The sequence below is a fragment of the Nyctibius grandis genome, chromosome 4 (genome assembly GCF_013368605.1).
Source record: "Nyctibius grandis isolate bNycGra1 chromosome 4, bNycGra1.pri, whole genome shotgun sequence".
Taxonomy (NCBI): Eukaryota; Metazoa; Chordata; class Aves; order Nyctibiiformes; family Nyctibiidae; genus Nyctibius; species Nyctibius grandis.
The window spans coordinates 74095730-74113412 of NC_090661.1; the positions used below are offsets into that span (position 1 = coordinate 74095730).

At 41.8% G+C, this 17683-nt stretch overlaps 1 protein-coding gene across 3 annotated transcripts in view; it reads right to left on the reverse strand.

Moving 5' to 3' along the window:
• Nucleotides 1–17683, reverse strand: part of WAPL (WAPL cohesin release factor) — a 157835-nt gene that overhangs the window by 55382 nt on the left and 84770 nt on the right. For 2 of the 3 annotated variants that reach the window (XM_068398107.1, XM_068398106.1), the window contains exon 4: nt 12017–12540. In XM_068398107.1, coding sequence (XP_068254208.1) covers nt 12017–12518 — 502 coding nt within the window. In that variant the 5' untranslated portion in view covers nt 12519–12540. Of the gene's footprint in view, nt 1–12016; nt 12541–16604; nt 16888–17683 lie in introns of those variants that run through there. The other variant, XM_068398108.1, reaches the window with a different exon arrangement.

The window sequence follows — 17683 nt, forward strand, 5'->3', positions numbered from 1 at the left end:
TTAATATAAGCACTCACTTATTAGATGGAACAAATGCTATTCTATATATCCAACAAAACAGAAAATGCCTTCTGGCTGCTACAAGTAGCTATAGCAGGACTACCTCTTGCCTTTTCATTTTTAAGATCATGTACAAAAGGAAGAGTGCAATTCTAGGCTTTATTTTTGGGTTTTTAAAGACTTTTTTTAAAAAGCAATGGATTTTCTTTAGGTAAGACACCTACATCCTTCACCTCAACATCTCCGATAATTTTGACATTAAGATGTCTCAGATTTCAACTTATTTCTTCATTAAGTACCCATAATACATCTCACCCTTATTTTAAAAGGTTTTTCTTCTTAAGAAACTAATGTCTACCTGAAAATGCGCTCCCAAATAGCCCTCAGAAGCATCACTATTTCTTCATTGTACTATATAAGAAAAGGAAGGAATATCTCCCCACTCACAAAGTAATAATAAATCACAGTAATAATAAAAGACACCACATAATTACAGACTTGTTGAGATGGTGAAAGGTCTAAAAAAATTGCAAGGCTTTCAGAAACTGCCATAGTGAAAAGAACCACCTTTTTTTTTTTTTTTAATTGTATGCCATCCATAAAATAAGCATTTTAAACTGAATGTTACAAAGAAAATAAGGTAAGACAACTTTCAATATGCTTCTTACCTTCAATCTTTAGTTATATATTGTCTTAAAGAACAAAAAAGTGAAGGCCAATAGTTTTTTCAGAGCAAAAGCCACACTAGACCAGTTGAGCAGGACCTCTGGTACTAACTGAAGCTGCCTTCTAGCACAGGCAGCGAACATAAAAAGGAGACTCCAAGGAATCTCTCTATCCACCTGGCTCAAAAAACTTCACTTCTGCATTGATGATGAAATAAGAAAAAGAAATTGCTAGAAAATCCAATAAAGAGACCATCTGGCAATTTATCGCCACAATTGGCTAAGCGATTCCAGTCACTTTATATTGTATACAAAATGGCAAAGAAACACAGATAAAAACGCATAAAGTTTTTAAAAAGACAAAAATATGAGTAATTCTAAACCTGACCTTTGACTGTCCCCCACTGCTTGGAGTGGTGTGGAATGCACTCATTACTTCTTTCTCACCTCTGGTAATGACAAATACACGTAAGGGGAAGTTACTGGTACAAGCAGCGGAAAGCTCTGATAGCCACTGACCAACATCATCAGTTAAGTACAAAGCAGTTTTCTGTGACACAAACAAGCATGATCCCAGGACCCAGAAATAAGCATCAAGAGATCAAAAGGAACAGGCAAAACACATCTGTGTTACCTATAGCTGCAACAGGCCAGCAGAGTCCAGAGTGGCCAGGCAAGGAGCCTAGTATGAGAAACAGTTCAATGAGCAATTAATGCAAAGTTTTCCTACTGGTGATTTTGAAAGGACGTACAGGTAGAGAATACTAGAAACTACCTGGGGAGAAGGGAGGATAAAGTAAATGTCTGGGGCGGGGGATGGACAGGAGCTTAAGAGGTTGCACAAGTGGTTCCAGAAGCCTGAAGAGTTTTTCCAGGATTTGTTATACAGCTTGCCAGAGTTGCTCTGTTTTGTCAAACTAGAGCTACTTACCCTTTTGTCTGGACAGCTTCACAGATTGTTCCGAGAATTTTTTAGACAGCTCAAACTGGTATTTTCTCATATCATCACTGATGACATACTAGAATATTTACAGTAATGAAACTATATTGATATGATTGACTGATCACCTAGCATTGCACACTTAGTATTTGGGTACACATTACAAGAAACTGTCCTCATTCCTGCTCAAGGTTCACCATAATGGCATTTATTGTTGCATTAACTCAAACTTGGTCAAAAGCTGCTCCGGGCAGGGCCTAAAAGCAGTGAGCAGGTTAACGCAGAAATGGGAAGCCATAAAAACAATACTTATCATTTCTCTCAAGAGATAAAAAGTTTCACAGAGCCTTCGTTTGGAGAAAAGATAACACTCTCACCATCAACTACTGAAGCTGCAAGAGTTAACAATTTCATAACCTGATCCTTAGAGTACAGCATATACCAAGAGGGAATCCAAAACAAAGTCAAGGGAAAAAGTCCATTAAGAAAACAAACACTCTTCTTGGCAAAAAACACCATAATCCAAACCAGCCATCAACAAATATGTCCTCCAGCCTAGTCCCCATTTCAATTTCATTTCCGTTTAACTTACAAGACTAAGCTGCTTGGCTCTAAATCTGAAAATGTCATTTTCAGCGCCATAAAAATCAAATAATCATTAATGGTCTAGCACTAATTGCCAAAAGTCAAACACTATATGCTTTTGTTAACAATTCAGTGATAGAGCTGCAGTGCCTTATTTGCTATTGTTGAGCACAGAGCAGTCTGTTAGGCTGTGAGAACAACGTCTCAATGTAAATTTCTGTCCTGAACAGATTCGGGACTCACACAAGAAACAAAGCTCGTTGCCCCACAACTCAACCACCACCCCCCACAGCCTCCTCAACACCAACCTGTTTGACTGGGCAGGAGACAGCACACACCACACATCATACGCAGCAACGTGTGCTGGCTAGCCAGCTTGCTGCTGCCTTTTAACATGGATTGGGGACCCAGTTGTAACTGCATTATCTTTACCAGCATGCAGAGGAGACAGAGGTAAGGGAAGAGATAAATCAAATCCACTCTGTTTTTCACTCCATTTTTCATGGCACTTGAAATAGCACTGTATCTTTGAAATCTCTCCTTACCAAAGTTTGATCAAAACTGGTTAACAAGTGTTACTAGGAAACCGAAGAACAAAAAAGGACAGTCAATATTAGCTGTAGTATGTGAAGAAAACATGCTAAGATGTCAAAATATTATCACATATGCAAAATAAATGCTTATTTCTTCTACTTATTCATGGAAGAGCTGCCAGTATTAAATGTTAGCCCTACTAACTTGAACTCTGGGTTAGTCTTCTCTCATTTCTAGCAATTCTTGATGAATACTAAGCAAAGCACCCTCCAAGCTACAAAAGAAAAAACATGTTGCCTTCTATAGCTTTAGTAGCATAAGACGTTATGAACCCTCATTGCTGTGGTAACTAGCTGTAGAAGTCTTCATTTTAATACCAAAAGGAGCATGATTATTACACACAGGAAAAATCTACAAACTTAAAGTAGGTTTCTTTTTAGTATTAGCCACACAAATTCACAGCATTCACTGCGAATTTATAGATTAATATTAAAGTTAGTCAGAAGCAATGAAATCTTTAAAAGGGCAGGCAGGTGTCATGATGCCAGTTTTATATTCCTCTTTATTTCTCTTCAAATAGACACCTGATTACTAAGAGAGAGGTAAAATCAAGAAAACGAAACATCAAGGAAAAGAAGGCAGTAAGATTCTAAAAAAAAAAAAAAAAAAAAAAAAAAAAGGTGTATCCAAAGCCTTCAGATCCCCCCAGCTACTGGGGGTGCATACATTAACAGGCTACAGCTCAAGAACAGACCATGACAGAGGATGTAGGAAACAGTTTAAGCTCATTATGAGTTACAGCTCTGCTGGACGGTCCTGAACACTCAGAAACATTTATTATGGCTCCATTACACCACCACCAATGTTCCCAAGCATAAAGCTACACCACTTTACAACTTGAAGCTGACCAAGCTAAAGGAAAAGACAAATCTTTACCAGACGCTTGTATCACATTCCTCATTTCTGGGAAGAGAGCCCGAATGAGACATACACACAGTGTCTTCTCTGGTTTGGATAGAAAACCAGCAACTGCAGAGAAGCCATTCTTTTCTCCAAATAAGAAAACTAATTTCATTACAGTTTCTCTCTTCTACTCTACACTGGAAATGAAATGTTTTGGTTGTTAAGGAGAAAAGGTTACAGACTATCCTCCTTTGATCCATTTTCTGCCTATGACTGAACAGCTGGGAAACACAGAAAAAAAGCTTATGGATATAAAATACAGAATTCTAGGAAACAGGCAAAATTTACTTAGATCCGTGATTATCCATTGATGCCCATAAGATCCCAAAAAGCAGTGCCTGATAGCAGGCATAAACAGAAGATAAGAAGCATAAGAGCCTCAGAAGATTAGACTCTCAAGACCAGTTTCATGGTTGACAATCACTAAAACAGCTAAAATTATAGAACTACTACATCCATAGCTATAATTACAAATTCTTAAGTAATTCTGGTTCTTTGCTCTCTTTCAATCAAAACTGAGTTCCCAGCAAGTTTGCTTGCAGGTTGGATAGACACTGTTTGCCTCTTTGCAGATGTTTTAAGTAGCATCTTCTTTTGCAGAAGAATTCCACAGAAAACCCTAAAGTGATGAGATTTAATTTACTGCTATCACAGAACTATTTTCCTTAAGAATAGCTTGCTTTTCCTGTTTCCTTTCCAGCACCCTGAATATCAAAATTCTAAGGCAACTTATATGAAAAGTTTGAATGTATTATTTATTAAGACTATGTACGAAACAAGTTCTCAATCACATTACACCATTTCAGAGTATCTATTCTTCTAAACATACAGCTTGTGAGACAGAAGACACCTTTTGTTTTCTCAAAACACCTAGATGCAGCCTTTCAGTTTGGTAACTGCGTGTTCAGCATCTCTAACAAACAGTTATTTTCATTCCATGAACCTAACAGATTTTCACGTTTTCAGAACATGAACTGTTCTGCTGCTGGTTTTGGCACAACACCCCACCATGCTGTGGCTCTACCCTGTGAAAGGCTGAACCCTAATCACCACATTATTGCTTCTCACCCTGTTCCCGTTTAAGCCACAAGAATTAATTCCCTGTAGACTTTTTACCACTGGGAAAACGTGCTACCAGCAGGCATTCTGAAAGGTTGCCTTAACGCGGTGCAAAAATGATACCTCCTGTCAGCCATTGTACACCTTTTTTTAAATCCTTGTATTTCAATGGAAGCAGAAGCCTTTCACAGAGATGCAGGCTGACATGACCACCTTCCCTCTTGTGCAGAAGATATTCACGGAGCTAATCACTTGCCTTTATCTCAGTCACAATTTTCAATGGTATGCGAAGATGTTGGTTTTTGAAGTAACAATCTGGCTGCTTTTCCCCTCTTCTTCTACTTCTTCAGCTAGCCATCATTAGATATTCCACCTGATCACTGATCTTTCACTGTATCTGAAGGCACTGCATATCTCAACACCACCTTCATACCAATCTATACACACATACCTGGCCAAACCACGCCTAGTGCAGTGTTCAGCACAACTGCCTTCCCAGCAAACATTCGGGGGGGAAAAACACCAAACCTCAAAATTACTAACTTACTCCTTCATTACTAAAGGCATTTCCTCCTCCAATTAAAATATAGCTAAAAATTAACGTAGGTTGCTTGCCATCAGCTATATCCAGCCTCTCAATTTCTATCAAATTAAAAGACCTGTAACTTCCCTTGCACTTCGACTCTTTTTGTTTTCCCAGGTAAGTATTTTTGTCCAAGCTGCACCTATAGTCTTACGGTTATTCTAGCTGTGAAAGACAAACGATCATTCCTACTTCACTCTTCTTTCTAATCTTGCTTAAACTCTCCTACAACATTCTGAAAACCTCATTTAAAGTCTGTTTTTCTTCTGGTGACTATATATACTTAAAGGAAAAATGTGACTCTTTTTCTAACATTGCCTCACATCTGTATCCATCCACATTCATAATAATCTAAATTATAATATGACTCTACAGACACTGGTATTATGTAAAAACCCAACATACCACGCAGCATGGTATCAATGCCCACACCCAACTTGCATGCAAAGTCCACAACTCTCTCCAATGAAGGACAAATTGTACTTTTAGTAAACAATGCTAAAACCCCTTCCTACAAAAAGAAAACTATTTTTTGTCTTCCAGCAAAGAATTACACTTTGAAGAACTCTACAACACTGCAAGCAAGACTATTTGGTCAGAAACCTAAAAATAAAATGGTTCTGAAGAGACGAGAAATTGTGCAGTATCAAACCCAACGGTCAGAAGAGCTGCTACACTCTCTAATACAGTTGTCAGAGCCTGAACTAGCTGTATCAGGTGTTCACCTCTGATGGAAAGTCCAGCGAAACAGACACATTCTTCCTCAGTGGTAGCTCAGAAGGGCACCTTTTGCTCTGAGCAGCAGGAGAAAGCTGATCCAAGAAGCTAACTGCTTCCCCCTTGCACGGAAAACAAGACAAAGTGTCATGGGCAACGCAAGGGGCTGGCACATGCCAAAAAAGTTTGTTTTCACCAACTTCTGTAGTGTAAGCCCTTATGAAAAAAAATATTAAAGCATATTATAACATAGCAGCACTAATAACTGTCAAAACAAATGTATCCTTAGGCTAAGTCAGTCTGAATTCAGACACTACTCAAATATGTTGAAATCTTTTACTGAATACAGTGGCAGTTTCTTAAAAGAAAATATGAGCTAAATCTGAACTTGAAAAATATTTTCCATACAGTTAATAAGATCTTGGCAGTTTGAACCTGAAATGGCTTCCTTACCAACTGTTTTCTGCTTTCCTGCATGCTTTGGCCCATTTAAGAGGTATGCATGTTAACAGGTTTTCTTCTACAAGCACTGACCAACTGTTTTGAACACGAAGTTATTTCAACTTTTCAAACATGAAAGAAGCAGCAGTCAAAAGTTTGACCTTTTAAAAACTAACTGTTCATTGTACAAGTCCATAAAGAAAGAATGATTTTTAAAGTATGGATTCCAAAAAAGGTATCAAGAATCTCACTGTTTGGGAAAGCAGAGTTGTAGATTGAGAGAAAAAAAGTTTCGTGTGCTCTGTACATGGACATACATAGTATGCATTTCCCTGTCATTAGGAAAAATATGTCGCAGAAACCAGAAGATTCCTTCCTAAATACAGAGATCTTTTTCCTGTGTTGCTATTTTAGCAAGCCAGTATAAATACTGAAATTTAAACAGAATTTCAGTCATTTCAGACTTTTGAAAAACATCCAAGAAAAAAAAAAACGAACACCAAATCTTCAAAGAAGTATCAGTAATACCAAAGCAAAAAAAATTTGAGAACAATTATCACACTAGTTTGAACTTGGACTACTGACACAGCAATAAAATTCTGCATGTAAGGGGAGAAGGGATATCTTAAGAAGGGGGAAACAGAACAAAAACAATTGAAGAAGAGAGGACTCGTGGATAAACCCCAGCTATCTATATACTCAGCATAACTGCTGCCATCTAAACAAACCTCGTAACACTGAAATTCTATGGGCACACATATTTTCCAGCAGACCTTTCCCCTTCCCTGCTATCAGTTTCTTAATGCTTTGAAGCTAGCCAGAGCACAGCTGCAGTTCTTTTTAATTATGGCTGCTGCCAGCTGTCTCCTAAGACAGCCAAATGCTCAGACCTCATTCAGTTTCCCCCAACTTTTTGCTCCATTTTTGGATAGAAAATGACTAAACTGAAATTCTTCCTCAAGAGGTAAATAAATTGCACTCAACAACTCTGCAGAGGAAGAAAGATAAGATTACTCAGACCTAAGTATTATCTTAAATGTCCATGTCACTGTTAAAACACAGAAGTTCTAAAACAATGTGAAAGGAAGACCCTGTCAAACCTTGTAATTATGTAACAAATGTAATTATCTAACAAACATGCATTTCAGAAGTTGAAACTTAACTCTAAAGATAGGGCTCCCCCACCCACATAATCGGGATGCACAGGATTTGCAGACACATTCGCTAAGGTACTATCAGGACAGTCTGTCAGGAACAGACCTGATGAACTATATTCTTTTCAGGGCAACATTTTCTGTAAATTATTCACTCAGTATGCTTTTCAAGTAACTAGACGCAACTGGGTTCTGTACACTGGGTCATGAAGTAGTTAAGCACAGTTGTACCCCTTCACTCCTTCTCTGTATAAGCACAAGCTATTAAGAAGGACTGCATTTGCCATTTTGATTTGCTACCGATATGTGCATGAGCCCCAAGTGAAAAGCGAGGGCATGAAGACCTACCTAGAAACAAAACAGAACTGAACAGCAGACAAGAGGCAAATATTTTCTTACAGCACCAAGAGCAAAACTACTCCCAGAACAAACACTTGGTTGAATACCAGTACATAGGAACAAATGACAAGATGCAGAATAGCTATTTTCATAATTATTCTAAATGTTAGGAAAAAAATGCAAGCATCACAAATACTTTAAATGCAATAATTTGTCCTTTTAATCTTAAAAAGTCTCAAAGGGCACCACCGAGACAATAACCACAAAATCTGTACTCAGCACCACAACACAGCAGAAAGGGATACTTATTCCTACACTGCTCTGTATTCTGAAAAGACATTTTAAGCCTTTATTTCTCCACAGCAAGCAAAATATATTTTCAAGAAATAAACTCATAGGCTTTAAAACAAATCGAACTTAATCCATGCCAAATTAAAATATTTCTCAGTTAAAACCATCATTAAATACCTAATATTTTAACTTAGAACTAATGTAAAAAAGTAATATTTTTTCATAGTCCACAAACAGGAATATAATGTGTGCAAAAATGAGAGACATCATCAAACTACTTGAGACATCTCTCAACCCAAGTGCCTTCTCTGATGAAGGCCATCAACATCTTGGACTAGACCCTCCAAAGGCTTGAGTTACAGGGCTCAGCACTGTGGCCCACAAGCAAAAGACAGCAGGTGATCATGACATCCAGAGCCAAAATGCAAACTCACAAGAATGCCAGAAGCTCTAACAGCAACTATTAATAACAAATACTCTTTTGCTATTTCCAATTTACCTAAACTCCCACCATCTGTGAATTACCTGTTACATACAGGATTACTTATGAACATCCTTCCAACAGTATTAAGTCTTGATCAAGCAACATTAGGGTAAGATTATGAGAAGCTTTCCACACTAAGAGCTTCTCAAAGCCTGTAAAACAAGATTGTTACAAGTGCTAGCTGAAAGCCATTAAAAAGAAACCAAAACAGTAAGTGATACCATTTTAAATAAAAGATACAGATCCTCAACTGTCACACAGTTGCACAACTATTAAAATAACACAAAAGCCTGATCGCTTTTTAATATAAAACATTAGTTAAAATTAACTGACATTGCATCATCTCCATTTTAATGTCGAAACAAATGGACATGGAGGGAGGTTAACACATTTGGAGCAGAATTAGTAGGCTAAACTGTAGCTCTCAGCTTGCCCATAGCCATTTTAAGTCACAGTTTTCACCTTATTCTATGTTAAGAAAAGCATGTGCCGTCATTGTATCTATCAGGAGGCCTCAAGACCTTAATTCACACGCTGTCTAGTCAGTATCAGGACATGGACTAGCAAATTGCGCTTAGAACAAGCTAACAAGCACTTTCATGAACAATCAGTACAATGCAGCCTACTTTCCTATACCTAGAGATACACTGTTGTATGTGGGTTAAGGTTGAGCTCCCATTGCAGTGTCTCTCACACAGGGAATATTAACATAGTTTGGTGTTATGTTTCTTTCTTTCCTCTTCAAGAATAGTAGAGCTTGCTGCCTCAAGGATCTATAAACCCTTTGAACAAGTCTGGCTGAACCTGGTGGAGTTCAAGAGTCACCAGGAAGGGTAAAATTATTATGGGGAAGGTGAGGATGTGTAAACAGTAGAAGTACATACACTATACCCTATGAGACCACACAACAAGAAACCACCTTTTTACTGTTACTCAGTTTTTCTCCCCCAGGTTCCCTCTTCCCCCACATCCCCAACCCCAAATCAATAAAATTAACTCTCTCCAGTTCTGAAAGATATCCTCATATCAAACTTTACTTAACAGTCAATATAACAAAGAAGCCTTTGAAGTACCTACATTTACACTTGCCAACTATACCACTATCTCCAATTGCTCAATGTTCCGAGTGACGTATTTAGAGACAATTTTTATTTATTTTGGATCAGTCTACACACAAGCATAATAGCTGCTAAAAGCATCCAAGTCTCATTTACACTAACCATCCAAAATAAACACTATCATCAAAACGACAGTCTTTGTTCCCTTACCCTTAGTTAAAGACCCTCCTAGGATGTTTTTGCAAAGATTCGTTCTCAGTTGAATTTAATTTCTGAAGAAAGTTACAAAACAGGTTTTTATCTTCATTTGACTGGGTGTAAACAGAATGTAACAGATTCTGAAAGAACAGCACCATCAGGTCAAAACCCACCTTATCCTTCAATATTTCTGGCTCAACTGCAGTCAGTAACAAATACTTCAGGAAAGCATGCAAGAACAGAATTCCTTCAGTGAACTGCTGTTTAAGTAATCTCCACCTCTGCATCCAGGCCACCACCACACTCAACAGCCACTGATGGACTTACCACCAAGATTCATCAGCTTCCTTCTTTTAGAGCTGCATATAGTTATGGTATATACAGTATTGTCTAACAAGAAGTTCTAGAATTCAAATAAGCATCAAATTAAAACGTTTTTCTGTGCTAAATATTGTATTTTATTGATTTCCACAATACTGGAACCAGGAAGCACCACTGAAACTGCTGAAATCTTTTCCTCCTGGCCTTTCAAGCACTACGAATTTTCAGAGCTCTACCTCATTTTCTCCCCCCTGCTCATATTTTCTTTTCCAACCTGAAAAATACTATTCTCATAAAGCTTTTCTATGTGGAAATCATTTCACTGTAAAACCTGCTCTGCTACAATCTCTCATTAACAACCAAGGAAACTCATTACTATTTCTTCTCCTTGTAAATATTGCGGGATGAACCTATTCAATCTCTTATGAAAACTATATTCAAACTTAGTAAAACATAAACTGTCTTTCCAGACTGAAGGTGGGTCATGCTTACAGATAAATAAGATGCAGAAAACCATGCGAAAATGAGAAATATTTCAGCAGCAAAAGCAAGAGTAAGATCAAAAGACAACTACACATCTCCCCACTGTGTCTGTGAAACTACAGTTCAAATCAACATTTCTTGGGTTTTCTTGTATTACATCACTAATAAAATTATCTTGCAAATAACTGAGCTATGTATATCTTCCACTATTCAGTATCTTCTTGTCCACTGTATTACAACTGAACAAGTCCACTCAAATTTCTTATGCCAGGGTTAACTAGATCTGAGAATCTGAAGTTACATTAAGTTCTTCTCATTAAAGGTGATTATGATAACCCAGAGCAAGTCAGTAGGTGTCATCTTCATCAAGGTTCACCTAGTGTGATCTTCTGCCCAATTTTAGAAGCTGCTGTTTAATCAGCCCATAATATGAAAACTTCTAATGAGATATGACAACATCTGATCTTGTGTAAGAATGACTTGAACAAAATTACAGCAATGTTCAGCTCCATGGGGTTTGTGAATTCCCTCTCAAAAGTATTAAGATACCTTACAAACACTTCAGAGCCTAAAAACAGTCCCTAAAAGAAGCTTGACAGAATTCTCTTTCACAGGTCTGAAGCTTTTTACATACACATTGATAAAGAAGTGCTAATTTTTAAAAATAATACACCTTTGTGCAACTGACGTTCAGAAAACCAGTTTTTCCATCCAAATAATTAAATAAGGCAGGTTGTATGTAAGCTGTATCTGCACCTGCATGGTAGTAACCATGTACCTGCACTAAATTGAAGCCAGCAACTTAAGAATAAAGCACTATTACCAACTCATCACTCTTCAAAATACTACATGTTAAAAAATACAAATGCACTGAGCTCAGAACAAGTTTTACAAAAGGAATATTATTATTCCATTCTATTCAAGGTGCACTAACATACTACGCTGAATCCAAAGCACTCTATCTCAATTTGCAGACATAAGGATTAGAGCATGAAGGATCTCAGATCAATGTGTAAAATGCAGAATGCTCCCCGATGTTTTTACTTAAATAGCGTATCCTTTACAATTTCTCACAATTAAGAATTAATTGTCCCACAGTTTTATCAGAATGTTTAACCAATCCCTGAAAACACAAAGTCCAAATGTAGATTAGTAAAAATCAGAGGATAACAGAACTATCTGGAGAGTTGAGTAAATGTACCTGCTGTTACAAGTTTAGCACTGCTGCCTTTGCATTCTCCATCTTCCATGTTTTTGCCTGTGCTCTTTTCTTTCAAGAGAGGAACAGTATTGTCAAAAGATATGCACTTGCTGGATGCAATGTTTTCTCCACTGTCTGGCTGAGTAATTCTGCTGTTAGCTTCAAGCAGAGGAGTGAAGTCCTCAGACTGAGCAGCTTCACCGGGTTCCAGCTGAGAGGAGCTTTTAGCCTGTGACACATTCTTTGAAGACACAGGAAGAGATTCTTCATCACTGTCAAATCCAAATGGATCCTCTGTTACCTCATCTTCAACTCTGGGTTTTTTAGGAACTTCGGAAATATCTGGTTTGACACTGGGCCTCTTCTGTCCTAATTTGGCCATGAAGGTGGTTTCTCCCCATTTTGTACTAAGGGTGGTCCGTTTGTTGGAAAATACTTCGTCAAACTTGGAACTGCCGTTTCCCCCTTTCCGGCTGTAGGTCTTTCCGAATCGGGATGTCATTTTGGCTCCTGTTTCATATTCTCTGTTGGAAAAGAAAGAAGAAACAAATTCACCGACTTTTTAGTACAAATGACTGTACTTCCATCCTTGATTGGGTCTACAAGCCCAGGCATGCACAATTCACACAAGCAACAGATACATCATCTGCTTCTTTCTACAGACTAACTCATTTACATGTGAATGTCATTATGTCAAAATTTTCTCAAGTAATGTATCTACCAACTTAACTCAAAATTCAGTTACTTGTACATTTATAAAACAATGGCACAATGGATCATAGAACGGTTTGGGTTGGAAGGGACCTTAAAGATCATCTAGTTCCAACCCCCCTGCCATGCACAGGGATACCTTTTCACTAGACCAGGTTGCTCAAAGCCTCATCCAACCTGGCCTTAAACACTGCCAGGGAGGGGGCATCCACAGCTTCTCTGGGCAACCTGTTCCAGTGTCTCACCACCCTCACAGTAAAGAATTTCTTTCTAATATCTAATCTAGATCTACCCTCTTTCAGTTTAAAACCATTCCCCCTCGTCCTGTCACCACATGCCCTTGTAAAAAGTCCCTCTCCCGCTTTCCTGTAGGCCCCCCTTCAGGTACTGGAAGGCTGCTACAAGGTCTCCCTGGAGCCTTCTCTTCTCCAGGCTGAACAGCCCCAACTCTCTCAGCCTGTCTTCATAGGAGAGGTGCTCCAGCCCTCTGATCATCTTCGTGGCCCTCCTCTGGACTCGCTCCAACAGCTCCATGGCCTTCTTATGTTGGGGGGCCCAGAGCTGGATGCAGTACTGCAGGTGGGGTCTCCCTTGACCTGCTGGCCATGCTGCTTTTGATGTAGCCCAGGATATGGTTGGCCTTCTGGGTTGCAAGCGCACATTGTTGGCTCATGTTGAGCTTCTCGTCAACCATCACCCCCTCAAATCCTTCTGCTTAGGGCTGCTCTCAATCCATTCTCCACCCAACCTGTATCTGTGCTTGGGATTGCCCCGACCCATGATCCTTAAGAAAAATCTGCAGTGAATACACTATTTTTGGTATTTTGCTCTGATTTTATATTTTCCCATTTAGATAGCACTGCTTTCATGAAACATCAGCAAAAAGCTAAACAATATTTTCACCACATCTGAACACATAGCTTTCTGCTAGAGTCCAATAACACAGTATAGCTTTAAAAAGACTCTTTGTAGTTAAATAAAAAAAACTGTCAGAATATTTCAAGTTACTAGAGATATTTTAAATACTAATTAATCACAAGTAATGATGACAACTTCACCCCATGTTCTTCTCGCACACTCAGACTTACTTAGCAAGCATATTATTTGGTAATACAGTGTGGTTTATGCCATCTGCACAGTTATGGTCAAGACTGGTACACAGCAATCCCCCCCCCCCACGAGTAAATCTGGTTGATCAAAGGACAGGAACAGAGAGACACTTCTCAATCCATTCCTAAGAACATGGTAGACAAGTTATGCAGACCAGCATAAACCACGTCTGTTTACTGGCTGTTAGAACTGTAGCCCGATTCACAGTTTGCCTTCATAGAAGAATAAAGTTTAAATATGAACAGATTAAACAGGAACACATTTAAACAGTTCCCTGCATGTGTTGTATTCCTACTTTTGTTTAACTCGAGAAAGAAGACAGAGGACTTCGTTTCTTTTTCCCAAAACAAATACTACAACTACTGGACAAACAGCAACATAAAACCACAAAACGATCATATCTGTTTTGTAAACCAGCATTTCTCCCCCTCCCTCCCTCCTCCTGCCACTCCCGAATAGGAAATTGGAATTCTTTATAGTCAGTATCTAATCAAGTCCATTTTTCTCTCTGAAATTACTCTCCATACTGGAGGAAAATCTGTTAAAAAAAGGGGACATTTATTTAAGCTACAGAATCAAAGAAACGCAACTTTTGAAGTGCCAACTTACTTCATATATACTATATGAAAGATAGAACTTAAAGTCATTGTTAATAAAATTATCACAATCTATTTCTTCAAGACAACTGTTTTTATTATTATTCTCTTGAATATGTGGTATACTTTCTTCTACATTTTAGTTTTCATCTCGACACTCACAGCTTCCCAACCTGAAGTGCTATCACTTCATCATTGACACAGAAGTCATTCTATCACTTCACTCTAGCAAGATCGTCTCACTAATAATAGCCTCCCTTTATCAGACCAGGCCAGCCTTCACTTATCACATGAACTGAGCAATTCACCAGGTCATCTATGTTTGAGCAAATTTTAAGTTAATTAAAAGTAGCAAACTTGAACTTCAGAAGTTTACCAGACACATGGTGTTGCAATGCAGAAGAGATACAAGAACCACCACTCTGGGAAACACTCTTCTCCCCAGCAGTTCAGCAGATGGATGGTAAAGACATGCTTATCTACTGACCAGAATTCTGCTGCAAAACACCATTCTGCAGACTGCTTCTGGTTGCTCCTAGTAGATGTTACTCTTTAACCCCATGTCCATGCTCTTTTTCCCCAGGGTGTCATCAGCCTATTCTGTAGCACTCCAAACACATCGTTGCCAAACTACTTTCTCCTTTTTTTGCTTCCCTGTAAATAGCTATGATTGCCTATTCCATCCAAGAGTAAAACTAAAACCTCACCACATACTTTAGAAAACAAACAGCAAAACAAATCCAACTTACTAGTTTTATTTTGCTGATGCTTGAAAACACTTATAACAGTAAACAAAATATCTTATACCAGAAAGGCCAGGTTTCAGAGCTATAGAAACTAAAGTGAAATATTTATTAACATCTCAGTTTCTATACAACTCTTACGGGGGGGGGGGGGGGGGGGGGGGGGAAATCACTCACCACCAGCACATTTTCCTCCCCTAAACCCTGACACATATAAGTATTTCCAACACTACATTTTCAGTGCATGCAAAAGTAATGGCAGATTTAAATTATGACTTGTGGCTTGCAGTTTTAAAGAGAAGATTCCTGTAGTCAAAAGGACTTCATTTCCAGAAAGCAGAACTCCTCAATCTACATTTTCCTATTTATAAGTTTAAAAATTAACATTGCTTCATAAGGAGTTTTGAATCAAAATGTCAAAACTCAAATAGATATTCAATATGATGTAAAGAAATTTAAAAAAGTATCAGGAAAATATAAATACACTATGCTATAAACTCGTATCTTAGACTGAGATTAAAGATAAGGAAATACATATGTATTCCTCACATCAGAACAGGATTTTTGCTCTTTAGTTAGAACTCTCCCTTGCTTTTCACTCAGTGTGAAATAAAAAACTTGGTCAATTTCACTGTTTCCACTCCCTGCCTCTCTTTCCCGCATCGTGCTGCAATATTTGGAGCAGTGCAAGAAATGTAAATACAAGTAAAAAAAAAACCCCAAAGCATAATTCTCCCACATTTCCCAGAGCTAACTCGGCAGAGCAGCTAGGCATAAAAAACCCCGGTAACTCCCCAGAAAGCCCGTCAGCCGTCCCTACTCATTGCTCCTCTCTACACCGTCCCTCTTACATAATCAAAGGAACGAGAAATAGGTTAAATGCACGGAGGCAGAAGCAGCTGACGAAATCCCACGGTGACAGTTTCTTTTTTCCTCCCTCCCCCCTGCGGCGCGGGGGGAGGAGGGTGCCAGCGGAACCGGGTCACCCTACCGTGCACGCCCGGCCATTTCTGATGTCATTTCCCTTCCTCCCCGGCCCCCTCCCCCGCCCCGCAGGAAAACCAACCCCCATTACACACGTACCCGGGGCCGTGGGGCAGCCTGCGGCCCGGGGTGAACGGCAGAGCCCGCCGGCAGCGGCCGGCCTCGCAGGCCGCACCCCACTCCCACTCCCCCCGCCCCCCCGGCCCCGGGCCGCACTTCACCCCCGAGCAAAGTCCTGCGACTCCCGCCCCAAAAACTTCCCGGCGGGCCGGGGCTGCCGCGGCTGTCCCCACGCCCCGCCAGGCCGCCGCCGCCACGGCTGCAGAAGCGGGACAGCGCCGGGGGCAGCGGCCGGCGGCTCCTGTCCGCCGGGATGCCCGGGCCTGCTCCGCGGCCCGCACAGGCCTCGGGCGCCGGGCGGCCGCCTCCCCGCCCGGCACCTACCTCGGCGTCGGTCGTGGCTGCGGGGGCGTGTCCCGGGCGCGGGCCCGGCGCGTTCCGGGCGGCACCGCGGATGTGGCTCTCGCCGCGGCTTCTGACCGCCGATCTGCCGCCTGCGACAGGCGCTCGCCGGCGGGACGCCTCCGCCCCTCCCCGGCGGCAGCGGCACCCTCGCGGAGTGGCGCGAGCGTTAGGGCCCCCGGCGCCGCCTCCTCCGGCGCCGCTTCCTCCGCGCCGGGATTATCGCCGCTCTCGGGACGGGGCCCGGGACCATCTCTCCGCCATTTGCCCCGCTCCTTCCGTCACTGCGCGTCCCACGCCCGGCCGCCGCCCGCAGCCAATCGCACCCCGCCTTACTCGACCGACCGCGCCGCCGCCGCGCATGCGCCCGCCCCACGCGCGCCGCTGACGCCAGCCCGCCCCGCGCGGTGCATGCTGGGAGCTGCAGTTCGCAGCCCAGAGCGGGCTGGGCCGGGCGGGGGGCGCGCGCGGAACGCTCCTCTCGTCACGGGGCCCCGCAAGGCCCCGGCGCGGCCCGAGGGAGCCGGCGGCCGGGCCCGCGCTGCGCTGGGCCCGCCAGGGCGGCGTGAGGCGGCGGGGACGGCGCGGCCTTGACGGGAGACCCGCCGCCTCCCGCGGCGGCCTCCCTGCGGGCCCGCGCCGCCGCTGCGGTTCTGAAGGCGGGGGCAAAGGGGACCGCCGCGGGCAGCCCAGCCGGGCTCGGCCCCGGGGGCGCCTGCCCCCGGCGCTCGACGAGGCCGCGGTTCGAGGAGAGGGTCCCGGCTCAGGGCCCAGGGTCTCTCGGGCAGCCCCGACCTCGCGCTGGGGGGCTGCAGCCCGGGCTGGCGGCAGGAAGGAGCCGGGGTGGACAGAGCTGAGGTCAAAACCCTCCGTAGGAGCTTGGGAACGCGGCGGGCACTGAACCAGCCCGACGGCGACTCCATTAAAAGTTTGTTACGCCAAGCAGCAGCAGGCAGCCTCGCCCAGGGGAAGCGAGCCCCTCTGCTCCTTCCAGCACGTCATTTGTACTCACAGTGGGTGCACAGTCCCCAGCCTTTACATCTGCTCGAGGGAGGAAACAT